Source organism: Syngnathus typhle, linkage group LG3 (genome assembly GCF_033458585.1).
Source record: "Syngnathus typhle isolate RoL2023-S1 ecotype Sweden linkage group LG3, RoL_Styp_1.0, whole genome shotgun sequence".
NCBI lineage: Eukaryota > Metazoa > Chordata > Actinopteri > Syngnathiformes > Syngnathidae > Syngnathus > Syngnathus typhle.
The window spans coordinates 1,856,024-1,871,814 of record NC_083740.1 but is presented as its reverse complement, the minus strand read 5'-3'; the positions used below and the strand labels follow the sequence as shown (position 1 = coordinate 1,871,814).

The 15,791-nt window shown below is 48.5% G+C and overlaps 1 protein-coding gene across 5 annotated transcripts in view; it reads right to left on the bottom strand.

Moving 5' to 3' along the window:
• lrba (LPS-responsive vesicle trafficking, beach and anchor containing) overlaps positions 1-15,791 on the bottom strand; it is a 97,483-nt gene that overhangs the window by 69,385 nt on the left and 12,307 nt on the right. For 4 of the 5 annotated variants that reach the window (XM_061275480.1, XM_061275484.1, XM_061275483.1 and 1 more), the window contains exons 14-33: positions 15,643-15,716; positions 15,504-15,566; positions 15,251-15,348; positions 15,078-15,170; positions 14,878-14,986; positions 14,718-14,799; positions 13,296-13,419; positions 13,035-13,227; positions 8,767-9,756; positions 8,507-8,691; positions 8,218-8,371; positions 7,778-7,958; positions 6,688-6,791; positions 6,177-6,284; positions 5,955-6,096; positions 5,513-5,870; positions 2,594-2,733; positions 1,063-1,147; positions 749-882; positions 99-160 (exon numbers count right to left, since the gene is read on the bottom strand). In XM_061275480.1, the coding sequence (XP_061131464.1) occupies positions 99-160; positions 749-882; positions 1,063-1,147; positions 2,594-2,733; positions 5,513-5,870; positions 5,955-6,096; positions 6,177-6,284; positions 6,688-6,791; positions 7,778-7,958; positions 8,218-8,371; positions 8,507-8,691; positions 8,767-9,756; positions 13,035-13,227; positions 13,296-13,419; positions 14,718-14,799; positions 14,878-14,986; positions 15,078-15,170; positions 15,251-15,348; positions 15,504-15,566; positions 15,643-15,716 (3,479 nt within the window). The remainder of the gene's footprint in view (positions 1-98; positions 161-748; positions 883-1,062; positions 1,148-2,593; positions 2,734-5,512; positions 5,871-5,954; positions 6,097-6,176; positions 6,285-6,687; positions 6,792-7,777; positions 7,959-8,217; positions 8,372-8,506; positions 8,692-8,766; positions 9,757-13,034; positions 13,228-13,295; positions 13,420-14,717; positions 14,800-14,877; positions 14,987-15,077; positions 15,171-15,250; positions 15,349-15,503; positions 15,567-15,642; positions 15,717-15,791) is intronic. The other variant, XM_061275481.1, reaches the window with a different exon arrangement.

Below are 15,791 nucleotides of genomic sequence, written 5' to 3'. Positions count from 1 at the left end.
TCTGTTGTTGTTGTGGATTTAGTGGACTCGAGGTGAGGCTGGTAAATCAAAACTACTGCAAAGGGGCATCTGAGAGAGGAGATAAAGATGAGACTTGCCTGTGAACACAGCAGCATGACGAGCTCCACCACTGAGCTGCTGGACTTTATGCACACCAGACCTGCGAAGGGGGGGGGGGGACACAACGAAACAGAATTGCTGTTACAAACCAAAAAAAAAAACGGGTGTGGTTCCGGCGAGCATCGATATGACTAATGACATGCTGCGAATGTAAACTAATACATATTTGAGCTTTGTATTACAGGTCCGACATATGTCCCCTATTGATCCCTGATGGGGACATTTGAAGAGATCAAGGAGTGTCCGGCCGCCCAGACCAAAAAGATGGGACATGGATATGTACAAACACACGCCTCCCCCCTGCTACATAGTGACCCCCCACCCCCACCCCTCCGTCCCCCACTGCAACTATCAATCAACTTTCCATTTTGTTTGGTGGCAGCAGACATCCCAAACACCGCTATTAGGGGCCTGGCCTCTGACCCGGGCCCCTGGAAACCTTCAAGCGCTGCTACCGGCTCATCACGCAAGGAGGGACGAGATCGAAGGTGTCTTTACCGAAACCTCAACGGTTGGGGAAAAAATGAAGAATGGAACTATCTTTCAACAAATAAAACAAAATCCCACAAGCTCATATTTTGGGTTACCCATTTGACCCGAATGCCTTAAAGTCAGGTAAGTTCCTTACTGGTGCCCTCGATGAGGAGCTCCTGTCCGTGACTGCCCAACAGGGTCCGGGAGAGGAACGGTGCAAAGTCCACAAAGATCTCCCGGAGGAGCGGGGCGGCCTTCTCCAGGGCATGTTCCAGACGCTCAGAGATGCTGGAAAATAATCATGGAGAAGACACCGTGAGCAAGAAGTCAGGCAACTCCAGGTCAAGGTCATGTTTTTTTTTTTTCTTCTTTTAAACGGGGACCACTTGAATCAATACAAAAAGGTATGTACATGAATGTGTGAGTGTAAAGGCTGGTTAAAAGAAAAAAAAAAAAAAGATGAATCACCTCATATTGGGGGCTGTGTGCTGGGTCACAGGGGAGAGCGGGGGGACAGATGGCAAGCTAGCGCTAGCTGGAAGCTGGCCGCCTGCTGCAGGGGGAAACCACACAACTCTGTTATTAGTCTGGACTCGCACTCAGAAAGGCACGCACACACACACACACACACTGGAGGCAATACATTACAGCGGCCAGCGAAGCGCCATAAACGGGCCTGGAAACATGCCTCTTATGAAATCATACAATGGCTTCCATTCAAATGTTGGGAGGGAGCGATTTATGGCGGACTAGGGCAAGTGGGGGTACAAGTATCATTTTTATGGTTAAGATAGCGGATGATGTACTCCGGGCACAATACGTCTTCCTTATCAATTTACAATTCAGAGCTTTTCATGATGGAGGCCTCTAAATGACATACTTAGGGCCCGGTAATGTTTCACTGTCACTCGCTTAGCACGCCCCTCCCCCTCCCCCTGCGCCGAGAAATAGGCTTGCACAATTTGGAAAGTGACCTCAATGAAAAGTATCGGGGTTTGATTGATTTTTAAGTGGCACATTGGCTACTATGGGGTTATTTATTGCAAAAGAAAAAAATAGAATACCGTAATTTTCGGACTATAAATTGCGGGTTTTTTCATAATTTGGGTGGGGGGGGGGGCGACTTATACTCAGGAGCGACTTATATACATATAAAAGGTTTTTTGGGCCATTTTATGGCTGGTGCGACTTATACTCCGGTGCGACTTATAGTCCGAAAATTACGGTAGGCACAAATCACAGAAAAGGAATTTAAAGCCGGGTTTGTGGGAGCAAAGAGAAGCTGTCGGGTTCGCGGCGAATTGCATGCTGTGACGTAGGCGGGAGCGCAGCGACGTCGGCGCTAAAAGGGAATCTGTTCTAGCAGCTAGCGGGAAAATTGTGCAGACTCGTAAATCATGGAAAGTGAACTTATCGCTACGTAGCTGGGACGAAACAAAACTAGCCTCGTCGCTCTCAAAGCTGCTTGATGACGTCACTGGGCGGGCATCGAGGTAGGGCGGCGACATTTGATTGATCAGCCAGTAAATGGGCCTCCTCGCGCCTCGTAAATAAGATTACGCACCAGGAGGATTACACTCCTTGCTTGTTTTTCCAGTCTCCGAGAAGGGAGAAGTCCTCGGGAGTGATGTGTGTGATGTGGATGAATGCGCGTGTGTGTGGTGTGATGAAGTATCGCAGATCGAAAACAAAAATGAACGTCCTCTGTTTCACGATTGGATTTTCTTTCTCATGCACTCAAACAATATATTTTTAAATCCACAAAGCTAATAGGAGAAAATCTATTTTGCTGATATTTTCTAAATTTAATTTGAAGAAAAAAAAAAAATCACTGAGCTGCAGTTTCATGTGATTAAGCGTCTCACTGGCGAGGCTTTACGTAAGCAAGTTATGTTGCACAAGGCACACAGAAGAGTAGCAATGTTGAATAAATATTGATTTCTTGCAGGGCCAAGTAATTCAGTTTGAGTCGTGCATGTGCGCGTGTGTGTTTGCTGACCGTCTGCAGAGCTGCTGGTCTGTGATGCATCTCCAGAAGAAACCACGGCCACGCCATCAGCGGGCGACACGGCGGGGGCGGCGGCGGCGGTCGGCACCGGAGATGTCGCGCCGGCTTTCTTGGGTGCAAGGACGACACTCCTGCGCCACAAAAGTTTGGAATTCAAAATGATGCATTTGCAAAAGCTTAGTAGGTTTTCCATGATTGATAGGTCTTCTAAATTTTGGGGAAAAATACACTTCTAGATGTTATGGCACAAAGTGGATTTTGCATTAACTGGTCCATCTTTTTCTTTCGATTTTTTTTTTCCTGGTACCCCAAAAGTGTCCCCTCCAGACGAGAGCTAAGTCATGTGGTTTGAGCGAGCGCGGTGGAAACGGCAGGGCGAGCGCTGCGCTGCAGATAAGCCGTCAGTCTGGAGCAGGGGCTCTGACAGAGCGCTGGCCGTATCAAAGCGAGGCCGGCCCTGCTTATCAGTGCTGACACAGGGGAAGCAGAGCCTAATCGCTGACTGCTGTTGCTGCTGCTGCTGCTGCTGACACACACACACACGCGAGCACGCACACGCTTGCAGACGTACGGTCAAACATGCAACGCACATGTTTAAGTACAGGGAAAGCAGAAAGAGACCAAAGGCTAACACAGTCTTAAAAGAGTTGACGTATGATGTGCGTATGTAGCCAAGTGGCTAGCCAGATTAGCACAGTAGGTAGAAAGTATAGAAGATCACGAGTCCATTCTTACCAAAATTCCATTTTCCACCATCTACTTAATTTGTTGATAAACTTGCACAGTTGAAATCCATCAATTTTGCCGAGTGGAAGCAGGCCGCAGAGACTTTATCAGCTAACTTTAGCTTCTGTTCAGATAACCGCAACGCAGGACGTGCCTATCAGGATCTGAAGAAGACCGCCGCAAACGTACACACCGGTAAAACACACACAAACTCACACGCGCATGAACAGTGTGTTTGCGTGGAGCCTTCCATCTGGTTGTAAAGGAAGGGCTAAATTATTCAGCAGGTCATTAGCCACACTTATCATGAGTGGGTCACCCCAGACGATTAATCAGACATCGGCGACTAGCCACAACGCAGGAGGCCTAACGTGTGTGTGTGTGTGAGTGTGTGTCTGTTTCAGGTAGAGCGAGCTTGACATTTGTTACTCAAAGTCCTCATTATTATCCTCAATTGTACTCATGTCAATCATATACACTCCTCCATTTTGTGACGTTTGTCATTTACAGTCGGCCATTTTGAAGGGCGTTTTTCAGAACCGCTGTTTGTTTCGGACATGCCGAGCGAGCTTCCTCCCGAGCGCCCCATTAACAACACTTGAGCGCCGACACGAGTCTTCTGTACACGCACGTCAGGAATGCAAACAAGCGCGCGACGTGTATATCCCCGCCATCCGACGCTCGCACATTCTGCTGATCTAAATCAGCGGCTTGTACAATGACACTGTTTGGTTCTGGTTCGTGTCAGCAAATATTTGCAGACTGCCTGTCATAACAGGGGCACGGCTGAGAAATGGATGGGAGAAATCCACCAGGTCTGTTCTAGTAAATAAATCAACCCAGGAGGGGGGGGGGGAGATACTTCACCCTCTGACCCACATTCAGTTTTTATCAGGATTTCATGCCCCCCCCCCCTCCCTTATGTCACTCTCGTAAATCCAAGCGTCTGGACGGGACGAGAGGTGTCGTGTTTTGGCAAGCGCGTCCGTGTAGAATGTCAACTCGTCTCGTTGTCGCGGTTTGCTTATAGATGCTTGTAGATGATGGACGCGGGAGGTGATAAACAACTTCGACAACTTTCCAATTTCGCCTTATCCTATCACAAATTCCAAAAACTTACTTGTAATTATTTAACGATTGGGGCGGGAAGTAAAATCAGACTAATTATGTTAGCCTGGTACCACTGTATTCATTTTCATTTGATCAAGCGCCAGGCTTCATCTGCCCCATGGTGAGTGTTTACGTTAAAGCCTCTTTCCAGGCCCTGCCGAAAGAAGGTGTCTGGCTGTGAACTGGGCCTTGCGGGAGGAGACTCCCCGAGCTGTTGCTCTATGATTTCCAGCGCTCCTTCCCCGTAAAAGCGTGCTCAGCGGGCAGGAGCCAGTCTAATCCCCCTGATATGAGAAGCACCCGCAGACCTGACAAAGCATTCCTCAGATAAAGACACACGCCGTCATCGCGGAGATGCTGCGGAATTCCCACCGTCGGGGGTTGGACTCGCTGACCGACGGGGAGGAGGTGTTTTCTTCCAATTGTGAGAACCTCGACTTTGTCGATCTCCCCCCCCCCCCCCGTGGAGGAATCTCTCAAAGTCCAAATGTAAAACAGACTTGAGAAAGCGTCCTTCTCACCTGGGCCTGTCTGCGGATTCACCACATGAGCGTTTCCCCCCTCTCCCGCCCCACCGCGGGGTTACCAAGCATTTATAGCGGACAGAGTCACGATCCCTCGGTTCAAAGAGGATTGGGTTACAAAATGTTCCTCGGGATCCTCCGGAGGAACCGCGCAGAGACGTTTTCAAGGTCAGCAGCTTTTGTCAGATATGAAACTGTCAGGTTTGAAAAGGAATCACCATACGGAGTCACCGGGGGGAAACCAGCGTTTGTTCGCCCACCAACACGCAGGAGAAAAGTGAAAAAGCAGTATTTGACATATATCACCGCCCACGGGTGAAAACGCTGTACGTCCGTTTTATGACCACTTGCGATTTGAACATTCAAAACCACTGACAGCTCCATCAAACACGCAAGACAAAAGCTGACGAGTGTTCGTTTGGTTTTAAAAAAAAAATTGCCAACAAGTCTCTTGAATGAGTTAAAGGGGTTGGTTGATTTTCAACTGTCAAATTGTTTTATAAATTGTAAAGCGGTTTATTTCTATTTTCGTGTCAAGAGTTGCGCTCACCTGTCAAAAGATCGAATCTGCAGGGAATCCCTGGGAACGTCCCCCACGCCCGCCACGCTTCCCAGAAAAGCGGGTGGCAGCAGGCCGGCGTCCACCATGATGTCGTCAGCCGGCGCGCTGACCAGGCTGCGCAGGATGTCCTTCACGTTCTTGCCCTTGGCGTCGACGGGTCTGACCTCGGAGGACAGTGTGGACAGGGCCTCCGAGACGGCGTCGGGGCCGTGAGCCGTGCTGCCGGAGGACGCGTCTGCCTCGCCGGCTGCGGCGACGGAGGCGTGCTCGTCGCCGAGGCCGGAGTCGTAGCGGCGGAGGGATACCCCGTTCTCCGCCTCGGGCCCGGCGGACAGTGCACTGCTGTCTGTACAGAACGTGAACATGCTGATTAAAACTTACAGTAATTAAAAAAAAAAAAGGGTTAAGGTTTCAACGGGACCTTCTATACCTGTGCTGCGGGCCGACGGCGTTCGCTGGGGATGCTTGTTGTCCTTGTGGGGCTCCAAAATGTCTCGGTACTTGGACACCATGAGCACGGAGATGAAGTAGACCACGGCCAGAGCCAAGAACTGAGCCTGCTTACTGTCCTCCTGGAACAAAACAAAACATACTAAACAACATCTGCGTTGACTTGTATTCATTTTCAAAAATCACTCAGGACACAACTCACAATATCACGGAAGACGACGGCCCTGAGGCGGTTGATGTCCATGTCCTGCAGTAGCCTCTCAAAATCCCGTACGGGAGACATCCCGCCTGACACGGCATCCACGGGACTCTGTGCCAATCAAAGAGACATTTGATTTGATCGACCAGACGCAAACGAGTCGGGGGGGGGGGGGGGGGGTGCTCGGCTTTCCCCCGGCGGGACGTCGGCGTCCTTAACGTAATGGCTTTTGTATAGAGCGGGCTGCATTATAGATGAGGTTTAACACGCACGGCGATGGCGGTTCAGGGAAAGAGCGGCGTGACTTTTACTGGAAGTCGCTGGATCAGATCAACAAAACAACAATGACGAAGTTGGGGGTGTAATACAATAAGCTGCGAGGTAATGCAATAAAGCCTGGCGCTCGGTCGGTGGTCAGTCGGGAGGGAAGGGCAGAGCTTTAATCTGGTCTGGAAGTTACCACAGGGGTGAAATAAAAAAAAAGAAAATGAAAAAAAGGACAGGTTAGACGTGCCTGTGCGGACGCAGATTTGCCGGGAACGGCGGCGTTTGCTTCTTTGCTGAACTTGGATTGCGCCTGCTGACACTCCAGGCAGTTTCTCACCGCCATTGCGCAAACTGCAAAGAAGAGAAAGGAAAATAAATAAATTAAATTAAATCTCAATGTATTGTATACAAAGTATATTTCAGGAGGACAGGAAATGAACGTGTGTGTGACAAGGTGGTGTCAGCCTGGTTCAGCGTGTTTGCTCCAAGGTCACAGGTGTGCTCTTGAATCACCAAAGTAATCACGCTTCCCGACTTGCGCGCCGAGTCGGCGGCGAGAGACGCTTTTGCGGCAAATAACGTCTTGCTACTTCACCCGGCACACTTGTAATCTCGTGTCATCTCGTGTCATCTATTGTAATCCGCAACCCCCCCCCCCCGCCACACTCACCGCCGCCGCCGCCGCTGCTTGACAACTGACAAATCTCAGCCATTTGGAAAGCCAAGGAGGGAATTATTCCGTCTGGAAATGGCCTGGCTTTTTCCATTAGGACCACTCTCTCATACGGCCATTTATAAAAAAAAAAAAGACGTAGGGGAGGCGGGGGGAGGAGGGCCGCTAGACGCTAAAACCTTGTTACACTCTGCCCAAATCGGATTAGGCGCCTTCAATGGGAAGCGCATACCTCATCAAATATTCATTTTATAACAAATGCGGCTATGTGTCTCTTGGCTTGTTGCGTTTGTCGGGAGAAGCTTCGATTGCAATTTGGCTTTTCAATTTGAGTTACGTGTGGACTTAACGTTTGGTAGGAAGGGTTCTCGAATTCGGGTTCAAGACGAGGTTAGGGTTCGATATTTGTGTCTAGCGTATTTAACAGCCCGGAATAAAAAGTATGAAAATGGCCCGAGGGTGGGTTTGGCTTTTTCACTCGACGCAGCGGCACAGCCGACCGAAGAAGCCATTATGGCCAAATCACTACATCACGATAGCGACCATTTTACGACCGTTGCCATGCGGTGGGGGTTATAATAACAAGATAAGGGATGGCGAGCGGAGAGGAGACGCACAAAGGCAATGCTTCAAAGCGAGAAAAAAAACGAGAACGTGACACTACCGAGGCGGAGGCACTGTCGCAGGATGCCGCCCGACGACATGTTCTTCTCCGACTCGATCTCGGCGAAGTTGAGCGAGCTGGCGAAGACCAGAATGTCCATGAGGTTGACGAGGCGCTGCAGGAAGACCACCGAGGAGTCCAGCGTCAGGCCTTGAGAAGCCTCGATGTTCTCCAGCTCGTGCTGGAAGAGCAACAGACGTGAAGGCAGAAGATGGAGACGCCAATGTGTTTGCAAAAAAAGGGGGAAAATGTGGACGCCGTTCCAAATGTAGTTAGAAACAATAAATCTGAATACCCGAGACGCGTAGAAGCACGGCAGGCCATAAAAGGGAGGTCAGACGAGACAAGCTAACGATGTTAGAGAAGCGGCTAACGGCAGGCTAACGCGACTGGCAAAAGGTCAATGCAGATGGATAACGGTTCTCGTGTCATTGACTTGCCGAAGAGGAGGTGGCGGCGGACAGGAGAGGCAGGATGCCGCCGCACGCCATGACCAGGTTGTCCACCACCTGCGAGATGAGGTGCACGCTGTTGTGCACAAACACCACGTTGTCGCTGCTGTTCACAAAGTCCAGGACCGTCTTGGTGGAGTGGCTGAACGGACGGGAAAAAAAAAAGACACCACATTCCAGTTTCATACAAGTTATGACTTCGGGTTTTCAAATTAGGGTTCTCCTGGAGTAGAGTTTCAAGTCAGGCTCAGTTCCTATCAAGAGAAAGCTGGCCTACCTCCTCCAGGTTTGCACGTCCGTCTCGATGGCGAAGAGCAGGTCTGTGAGGAGGCGCTGGTGCATGTGGGACCAGCGGAACTCCGGGATGCGGAACATGGGGGAACGCGGCACCGAGTTTTCGTTTTCTTTCGGCTGGGCCGAGGCCGAACCGCTGGCCGCTGTTGTCGCCGTTTGGCTCGTCTCCTGTAGATACGAGTGTGAAATTAAATCGTGCGATCGCACTGGAACATTTATTACAAAAAAAATGAAAACGCATACTGTTGAGTGTGCCTCCCTCAGTTCCAGTCTCTCGGTGTCCAACGCGACATTGGCCACATCCAAACGAGCTATTTTGATTTCTTTGGTCTTCTGGCCAGAAGTGCTTGTGACTGTCCCACTCGAAGGGGATTGCTCCTCGGAGGCGCTTCCATCTTGACCTGCGGCTAGGTCGGACTCCTGTCCTGTAGAGGGCGCTGTGGGCTGCTGCTCCGCAGCAGTGGCTTCCGCCTCTGATGGGTTTGCCGCATCCTCATCATGTGCTTCAAGGCTCTCAGGTGCCTGGGAGGTCTCTGCGCTCTCCGGTTCCACGTCATGTCGGATTTCTTCATTGTTTTCTTCTAACGCAACTTCCTGCATTTCACCAACTTCCGGCTTCGTATCACGGCCGTCGTACGACGACTCCTGGCTGTCATCGGTCGGATCGCTGATGGAGGAAACGTCCACCGAGTCTTCATTGAGGACCGAGGTGCCAGCCGGCAAACTGTTGTCCAGAGGGGCCAAAGGTTCCGGAGATGCCTGCTCATTTTCGGGATCATCTTTGACAGTTCCTTCATCGTTCGAGTCTTCATCTTTGGCAACTTGTCCCTCAACCGCGACAGGATCTTCACTCTGAGGTGCTTCTGGTCGATGATCTGCCTTCTCAAGCTCAATGGCTGGTTCCTGTTGGTCTGCTTTTCCAACCTCTTCTTCTAAGTTATTGGTTGGAATCCCAGCATCTTCTTTGGAAGCCTCTTGAGACAGCGTCTGTTCATCCTCCGCCACTTCGGACGCGATAACAGACGCCGCCGGTGGGTCAGATGAATCAACCGAGGGTTGGTCCACTGTGAGCTCGATGACAGTAGAGGGGGTGCCGTTGGTAGCGTCGGCGCTCTCTGCGCTCTGGCTGACTCCGGAGACGGTTCGGATTGTGCCGAGAGACCCGGTGGATTCCTGACGCTGGTACTGGCGGAACATGCGGGACAGGTGCTCCTTGTGCTGTTCGTAGGTGACCTGTAAAGCCACATTTGATTTTATTTATTATTTTCTTACATTTTCCTTCTTTTGGGATTGACCCAAGAATCTTTACCAAATTAATTTCAGGAAGCATCACTCTACTGAGTAGCATTCCAGTATTGATTAGATAGCATTTGAGGCTAACTGCGCCATGTTAAAAAGCCTCCTGTCTCTTGTACGCGCAGCTACTTAAGACCGATTAACCCCTATCAGTCTGGCTCGCATCAGATAGCGCTGGATGGAGGAGACTGCTCGTCCGTAACCGCGACGCTCGGTGCTGAGGCCGTACTTGTAAGCGCTCATAGATTAGCGGCAGACGCTATTAGCCAGCCGTGCCGAGTGCGTGTCCGCCATTGGCAAATCCTCCCACGCCTAATACAAGACCTCGCATTAATCACTGGGGCGGCAGGACAGAAAGTCAAAGATGGTGGAAATGGGTTGGGGGGGCTTGAGTGAAATTAGACCCACTTTCCAGCTTTTTTTTTTTTTTTACCTGGGGCTATTTGAACAGCAGGGAAGGCGAGAGGGTCGGGGGGGCTAAAACCCCAAAAATGACTAAAAGCGGAAACAGAGGAGAAGAACGAAGGTGAGTAATTGGAATGAGAAGAAAGTGACGCTGGGAAGAAAGCGCGGCTGATTGTTTGTAATTAATTAGGCGTTATTGTTCTAAATTAGCCCGCTACAAGCTTGCTCATTAATCTTCTGGAGTGGGAAGCAGTGACTGCTAATCCATAGCTGCCTCCAGAGTGCAGCAGCAGTTGTTGTTGTTGCTGCTGCTCAAGCCCCCCCCCCCCCCTTCCCTCACCCCACCCCTCGTGATTTTCTCCCGGACTTCAGAGCCGCCACGCCATCAGTTTGGCCTTAATTGGATGTTAGGCAGGTCTCGCAATTAGTAGGCTGCTTTCCAGTTGCCGTGGAAATGGTGCGGTGGGGCCGAGTGGGACATCACATCAGTACGCAAATATGCTGTTGGGGTGGTTGGTTTTGAAAATTGTAACCAGACAAAGGAGGCGGGGCCAAACCGGACAACGTGGTCCAATACGATAACGAAAAAGCCCGAACCCGAACCCTGCTCGTGACGGCTCGAGCGTGCGTGCCTGTTAAGGTCAATGAACGGAACGAAAGCACAAAGCGACTTTCCTCCAGCGTGGCTGTGATCCAATTAACCAGACGCAACTCCTCCACCAAAATCAATCCCTTCAAGTACCGCGGCGGTAATTTGACAGATGCCGGATGGTTTTCTGATACATCGTCCAAAAAAAAGAATCTTCTCCAGTCAACGGGAGATTGTCAAATGAACAAATGAAAATGGCCCAAAAGTCATTTTTTAATCACATTGATAATCGGGTCTTTTGATGTCAAATGATATAAAAATGCTCACATTTAGCTCGGTTGCCGGCGGGGGTGGGGGTGGGGGTAGTCCGACAAAACCGAGACAAATATGCATCAGACAAACAAAAGAACCTCGGGACGGGTCGCCTCCAATTTGTAGCGCTTTTGACGCGAAAGAAACGAAATCATGAAGTGGGAACATATTTGCTCTCGGGAGGATGGCTCGTATTTATGAGCCCTCGTTCCTCCGGCGGGCGCCGCGCAGATGAATATTCAATGGGCTCGGAGAGGAGAAGGGCTTCCTCGAGAGGGAAAAGGCGAGGACGTGCGCCTAGCGACTCGTTTTCAAAGACACACACACACACACATGCAGACGCAGCCCTGCAGCAGTGGGAGGAGAGAGCAACAGTGACAAACAGCTCCGGCGCTACAAAGGTGGCAGGAAATCTATCAAACGGGACAATAAAATTGCAATTGAGTTTCTTTAGCTTTTTTTATAGCGCATGCATGTATCTTTTGTGGCGAATCACAGCACTTGGAAGTGTGTGTTTGCGGGGCTGGAATCTCACAAAAGCTAGATAGGTAGGGCGACACACACAAAAAAAATACGTAGTATTAAGCTTTGTGGAAAAAGAAAATTGAGGGTTAAGGGACATTTTCTTAGCCAATAAACAGTGACAATGTCGTGACAATATTTAATAAATCTAAATAGGATTGAAAGGGTTTGCAATATTAGAAAGGTATTATATCTTTACTACTATAGAAAATACTGAAAATAATTATTTTAAAAATACCAGATTTCGAAAACTATATATTGTTATGTACAATAATGTTCTACCAATTCATTTAGTGGAATTGGATAAAATAGAATAGAATTTCTTTAAAGATATTATAGTCCTGATCATACATAAAGTAAAATATATATTGGAAAAAAAAAAAAAAAAACCACTAAATTGGGGGGGGGGGGGAAGAAAAACATTACAAATACATTATTGTAAAAAGTACAAGACTATTTTAATCATAATATTGTCTATATCTACTCTAAAATGTATCAAGTGAAGAGGCATACTACATTTAATTCCTAATATCTGAATAAAATGAATACATACTTTAAATATAATGTAGCTAAGATGGTGCATATCTAAAAAAAATATACATTTTACATTTCACTCACTTGAAAGAAAAAGAAAAAAAAATCACTCTGACTATCTATTTACAGTCGCTGAATCAAATAATTCAAATATTAGTTACATTATAAGTTATATTGATGTAAGACACCAGTCACTTGTGCATGCATTCCATCATACGCACTTTATTTTGGTTCGAAGGCCCTTTGAAAGCACACACACACACACGCACATAGCCTACTTGCGCCCCCTTCAGACTACCAACAATCCCTGCACCCACATTGTGTCAAGTGGGTGCCTCCCATCACAAGCACATCTTTAACTCACCCTTCACTCTGCTGAGGCTTTTAACCCCCCCCCCCCCCCCCCCCCTCCGCCCCATCCACCCAAACCACAACTCCACACCGTCCCACGGTTACTTTGCCGTTTTGGAACAGACTGGCGTAACGCGATAGCCACAATGACTTTCTTCAAGCGCTAAACGGCGCTTTTTGCAAATGAGAAGTGCCAGCGGTTGATTTTCATCTGTGAAGGAAAGCCGGTCTATATGTAAATAAAGAGGCCAGATTGACTGGTCGCACTGCCTTTTTGGCTTCGATGCTACTCTAATGGGACGGCTTCGGTTAGAACAGAAGGTGTGCTAATTTTGTGGGCCCGCGTGATGCTAATGTTGCCGCCAACAGTGACTGGGCGTGTCTTGAAAACTGTAGACGGGAAAACAAACCCTCATCGGTGTAGGAAATAATGACAAAGACGAATAAAGCGGAGTGTGACCTGCAGTGGTGTGTGTGAGCGTGCCATCATGAGCTCTCTGACCTTGGCGTGGGTGATGGACAGGGTGTCCACCCAAACGCGCCATCCGCCCCATTCGTACTTGATGGCGTGGTAGAGCAGGATGCGGAAGACGGCGTACACCATCTCGGTGACTTTCTGCTCCTCGCTGTTGCGCGGGCTGATGAAGCAGAGCGACAGCATCCACTCCTGCCACACGGAGCACTGCAGCAGGCTCCTGGCGGAGGGGGGGCACAGGGCGGCGTCAGGAGTGTGTGAGCGTGTGTGTGCATGTGTACGTGTTACCTGCGGTTGTCTCGGCTGTTGTTGAACAGCTTGATCATGTCCGACAAGAAGACCTTGCGCACCTCCATGCTCTCTGGTGACAGTGTAGAGGTCTTCAGTAAGGCTGCTATGACCTTCAGAATCTCTGGGAAAAAAAATATATATAGAAGTGTTTTTAAAATATTAAAGATTTTAAAAAGAGGGGACAAGAGTTGTTTTCTAGACAAAAAAATAAATTGACTGAAATAAAATTGTGTATTTTTTTAAAATGTTTTATTCATCATTGGAAGTCAGGAATACAACATTAAATTTCAGTTTTTTGTTGAGATGTTCAAATTCATGAGTATATGGTCACATTTTCTCATAAAAGGTATATAATATTACAATATTAAGTCTCAATATAACGGGAATACATTTGAAAAAATTTCAGTTTCAGAGACATTTTTGAATTATTCACACAAAAAGTCCCACCTTTACACATCTTAAATTAGGGTAGTTTATTTGTTATATTTAAGATGTCACAATGACGGCAAGAGTTTTAAAAATGTTGGCCTTAATTTTTTTTATATAACAAAAAAAAATGGCCTGTCGTTACTAGATTGGACATGATGTGCAAATCCCTCTGTCACGATGCCAACTCTGGAAAATGGCGGGGCGAAGAGAAAATTGCACGTGTAGATGGCTATCTTACAGTAATGCTTAAGGTATTGCCGGGGCCCCCGTGGCAGCTTTGGTTCCAGTTAGTAGATGAATTACAGAGACAACGTCAGTGCTCGTTGGGGTTTGGGTTACACTCGTCTCTTCAGACCTCGGCGCTAAACGCCCCCCCCTTTTTAGCTGCGTCGTAGTTCCTACGACTAAAGTCGTGCAAATCACGGGTTGCTGCTGAACCTTCACTGCCAGAAAATTACCCCGGCAAGAAGACGGAGGCATGGCGTAACGTTCCCGTCTTGTTTGTCCAAGTTAATTTGAGGGAAACGGCATTTCCTCGGTGCAGTTTGATTGGCTCTGGCGTTCCTAAAGATGGCAATCAGAAGGCCGTTTTGAGACTTTGTCACAGATTAAAATCAAGAAGAGGCGAGGGAGGGGCCGGGGGAAGCAGACCGCCACTCGTACAAAGTGAGCTGGCCGGCCGTGGCTGCACATAATCAGCGTGGGACTGCAGCCGGACCTTGTCACATTAGAGAAGTTGGCTTGAGCTGGTGCCAGAGCCTTTTTGAAAACCAAAAAATGGACTGACTGACTGCATGTGTTCCAGTGTAGGAATAGAAACGGAGGAGGGATCCCACAAAACAAAGGCGCATCTGAGCCAGAGCAGAACACAGGGGGTCCTTTATTTAAGATGGCGTGTGTTTTATTTTATTTTTTTAAAGAAAAAGAAAAACACCCTCGGGTAGCAAATTTATGTGTTGGAGGGGGGATGATTTAAGGACAGGCACTTACGTGGGTTGACGATTTTAACAGTAGAGTCGGGGTCCGGATGCTGTTTATGGATCACTTGTGTGCTGATCTGCTCTGCGAGGATCTGAAGCCGGATTGGAGGAAAAATTCATAGACAATACATTCACATATCATTCTATGATGTCACTGAAGGTAAGCCGACCTCAAAGAGCACATTGTAGGTGGTCATGGAAAACTGGGCCGAGTGGAGCATCAGCCGCTCCGTGAGCAAGGAAAAGAGACTGTGACTCAGCATGACCTCAGACTTCCTCCTGATATAATGAAAAAAAAAAAACAGAATAAAAGAAAAATAGATGGCTGGCAGTTTTCATTCATCTTAAACGTCTTTTGCATTGTGCTTACTTGGGTGGCAAATGTTTGAGGAAGTACCCCAAGACTTTGAGCGTCTGCACTCTGATACCTTCGCTTTTGGATGCTAGAAGCTTGTAAATCACACTGCGGCAGAGAACGAAACCAAATATCACACAAACCCATCCAGGGGCTATATGAACACAACGCCATGTGCACAATCATACCGGATGCCGTTGCGCTGGTCAAAGGCCTGCACCATGGAGCCGGGATGTTCGGACATCAGTGCCACCAGCAGTTGCAGCACATCCATGAGGTTGTCATCCTGTTAGGGGTACAAAGACGAGTCATACGTCACGTATTTTAAGATTGTACCGAGTGGTGGAATATTTACAAAGATGCATTTAGGATTTTGTTAGCAGCAGCGAGAAACAAAGTGTTGAACAATGGCGCCATCTAGTGGCGATTTTGTACACTCACCTCATGCATGGTGAGGAGATAGTTGAGGATGCTCTGGAGCTCATCTTCTTTCACACCGTTGTCCTGAAACATTGTCACATTACGTCACATTGTTATGTCAAATGTTCAACACTGAAAAAGTGTCCACCAGCTAGCTTACCTTCATTATGAGTTGCTTGACAAACAAAAGCAGAAAGGCCCTCAACGTCAGCATTTCCTTTGGCCTTGGACCATCTGGGAAACGAGCAGATCGTTAGTCCATCGTGTGGCGTGAACGCCGGGCACTCAATCACGTCGCGGCCGGTCTCT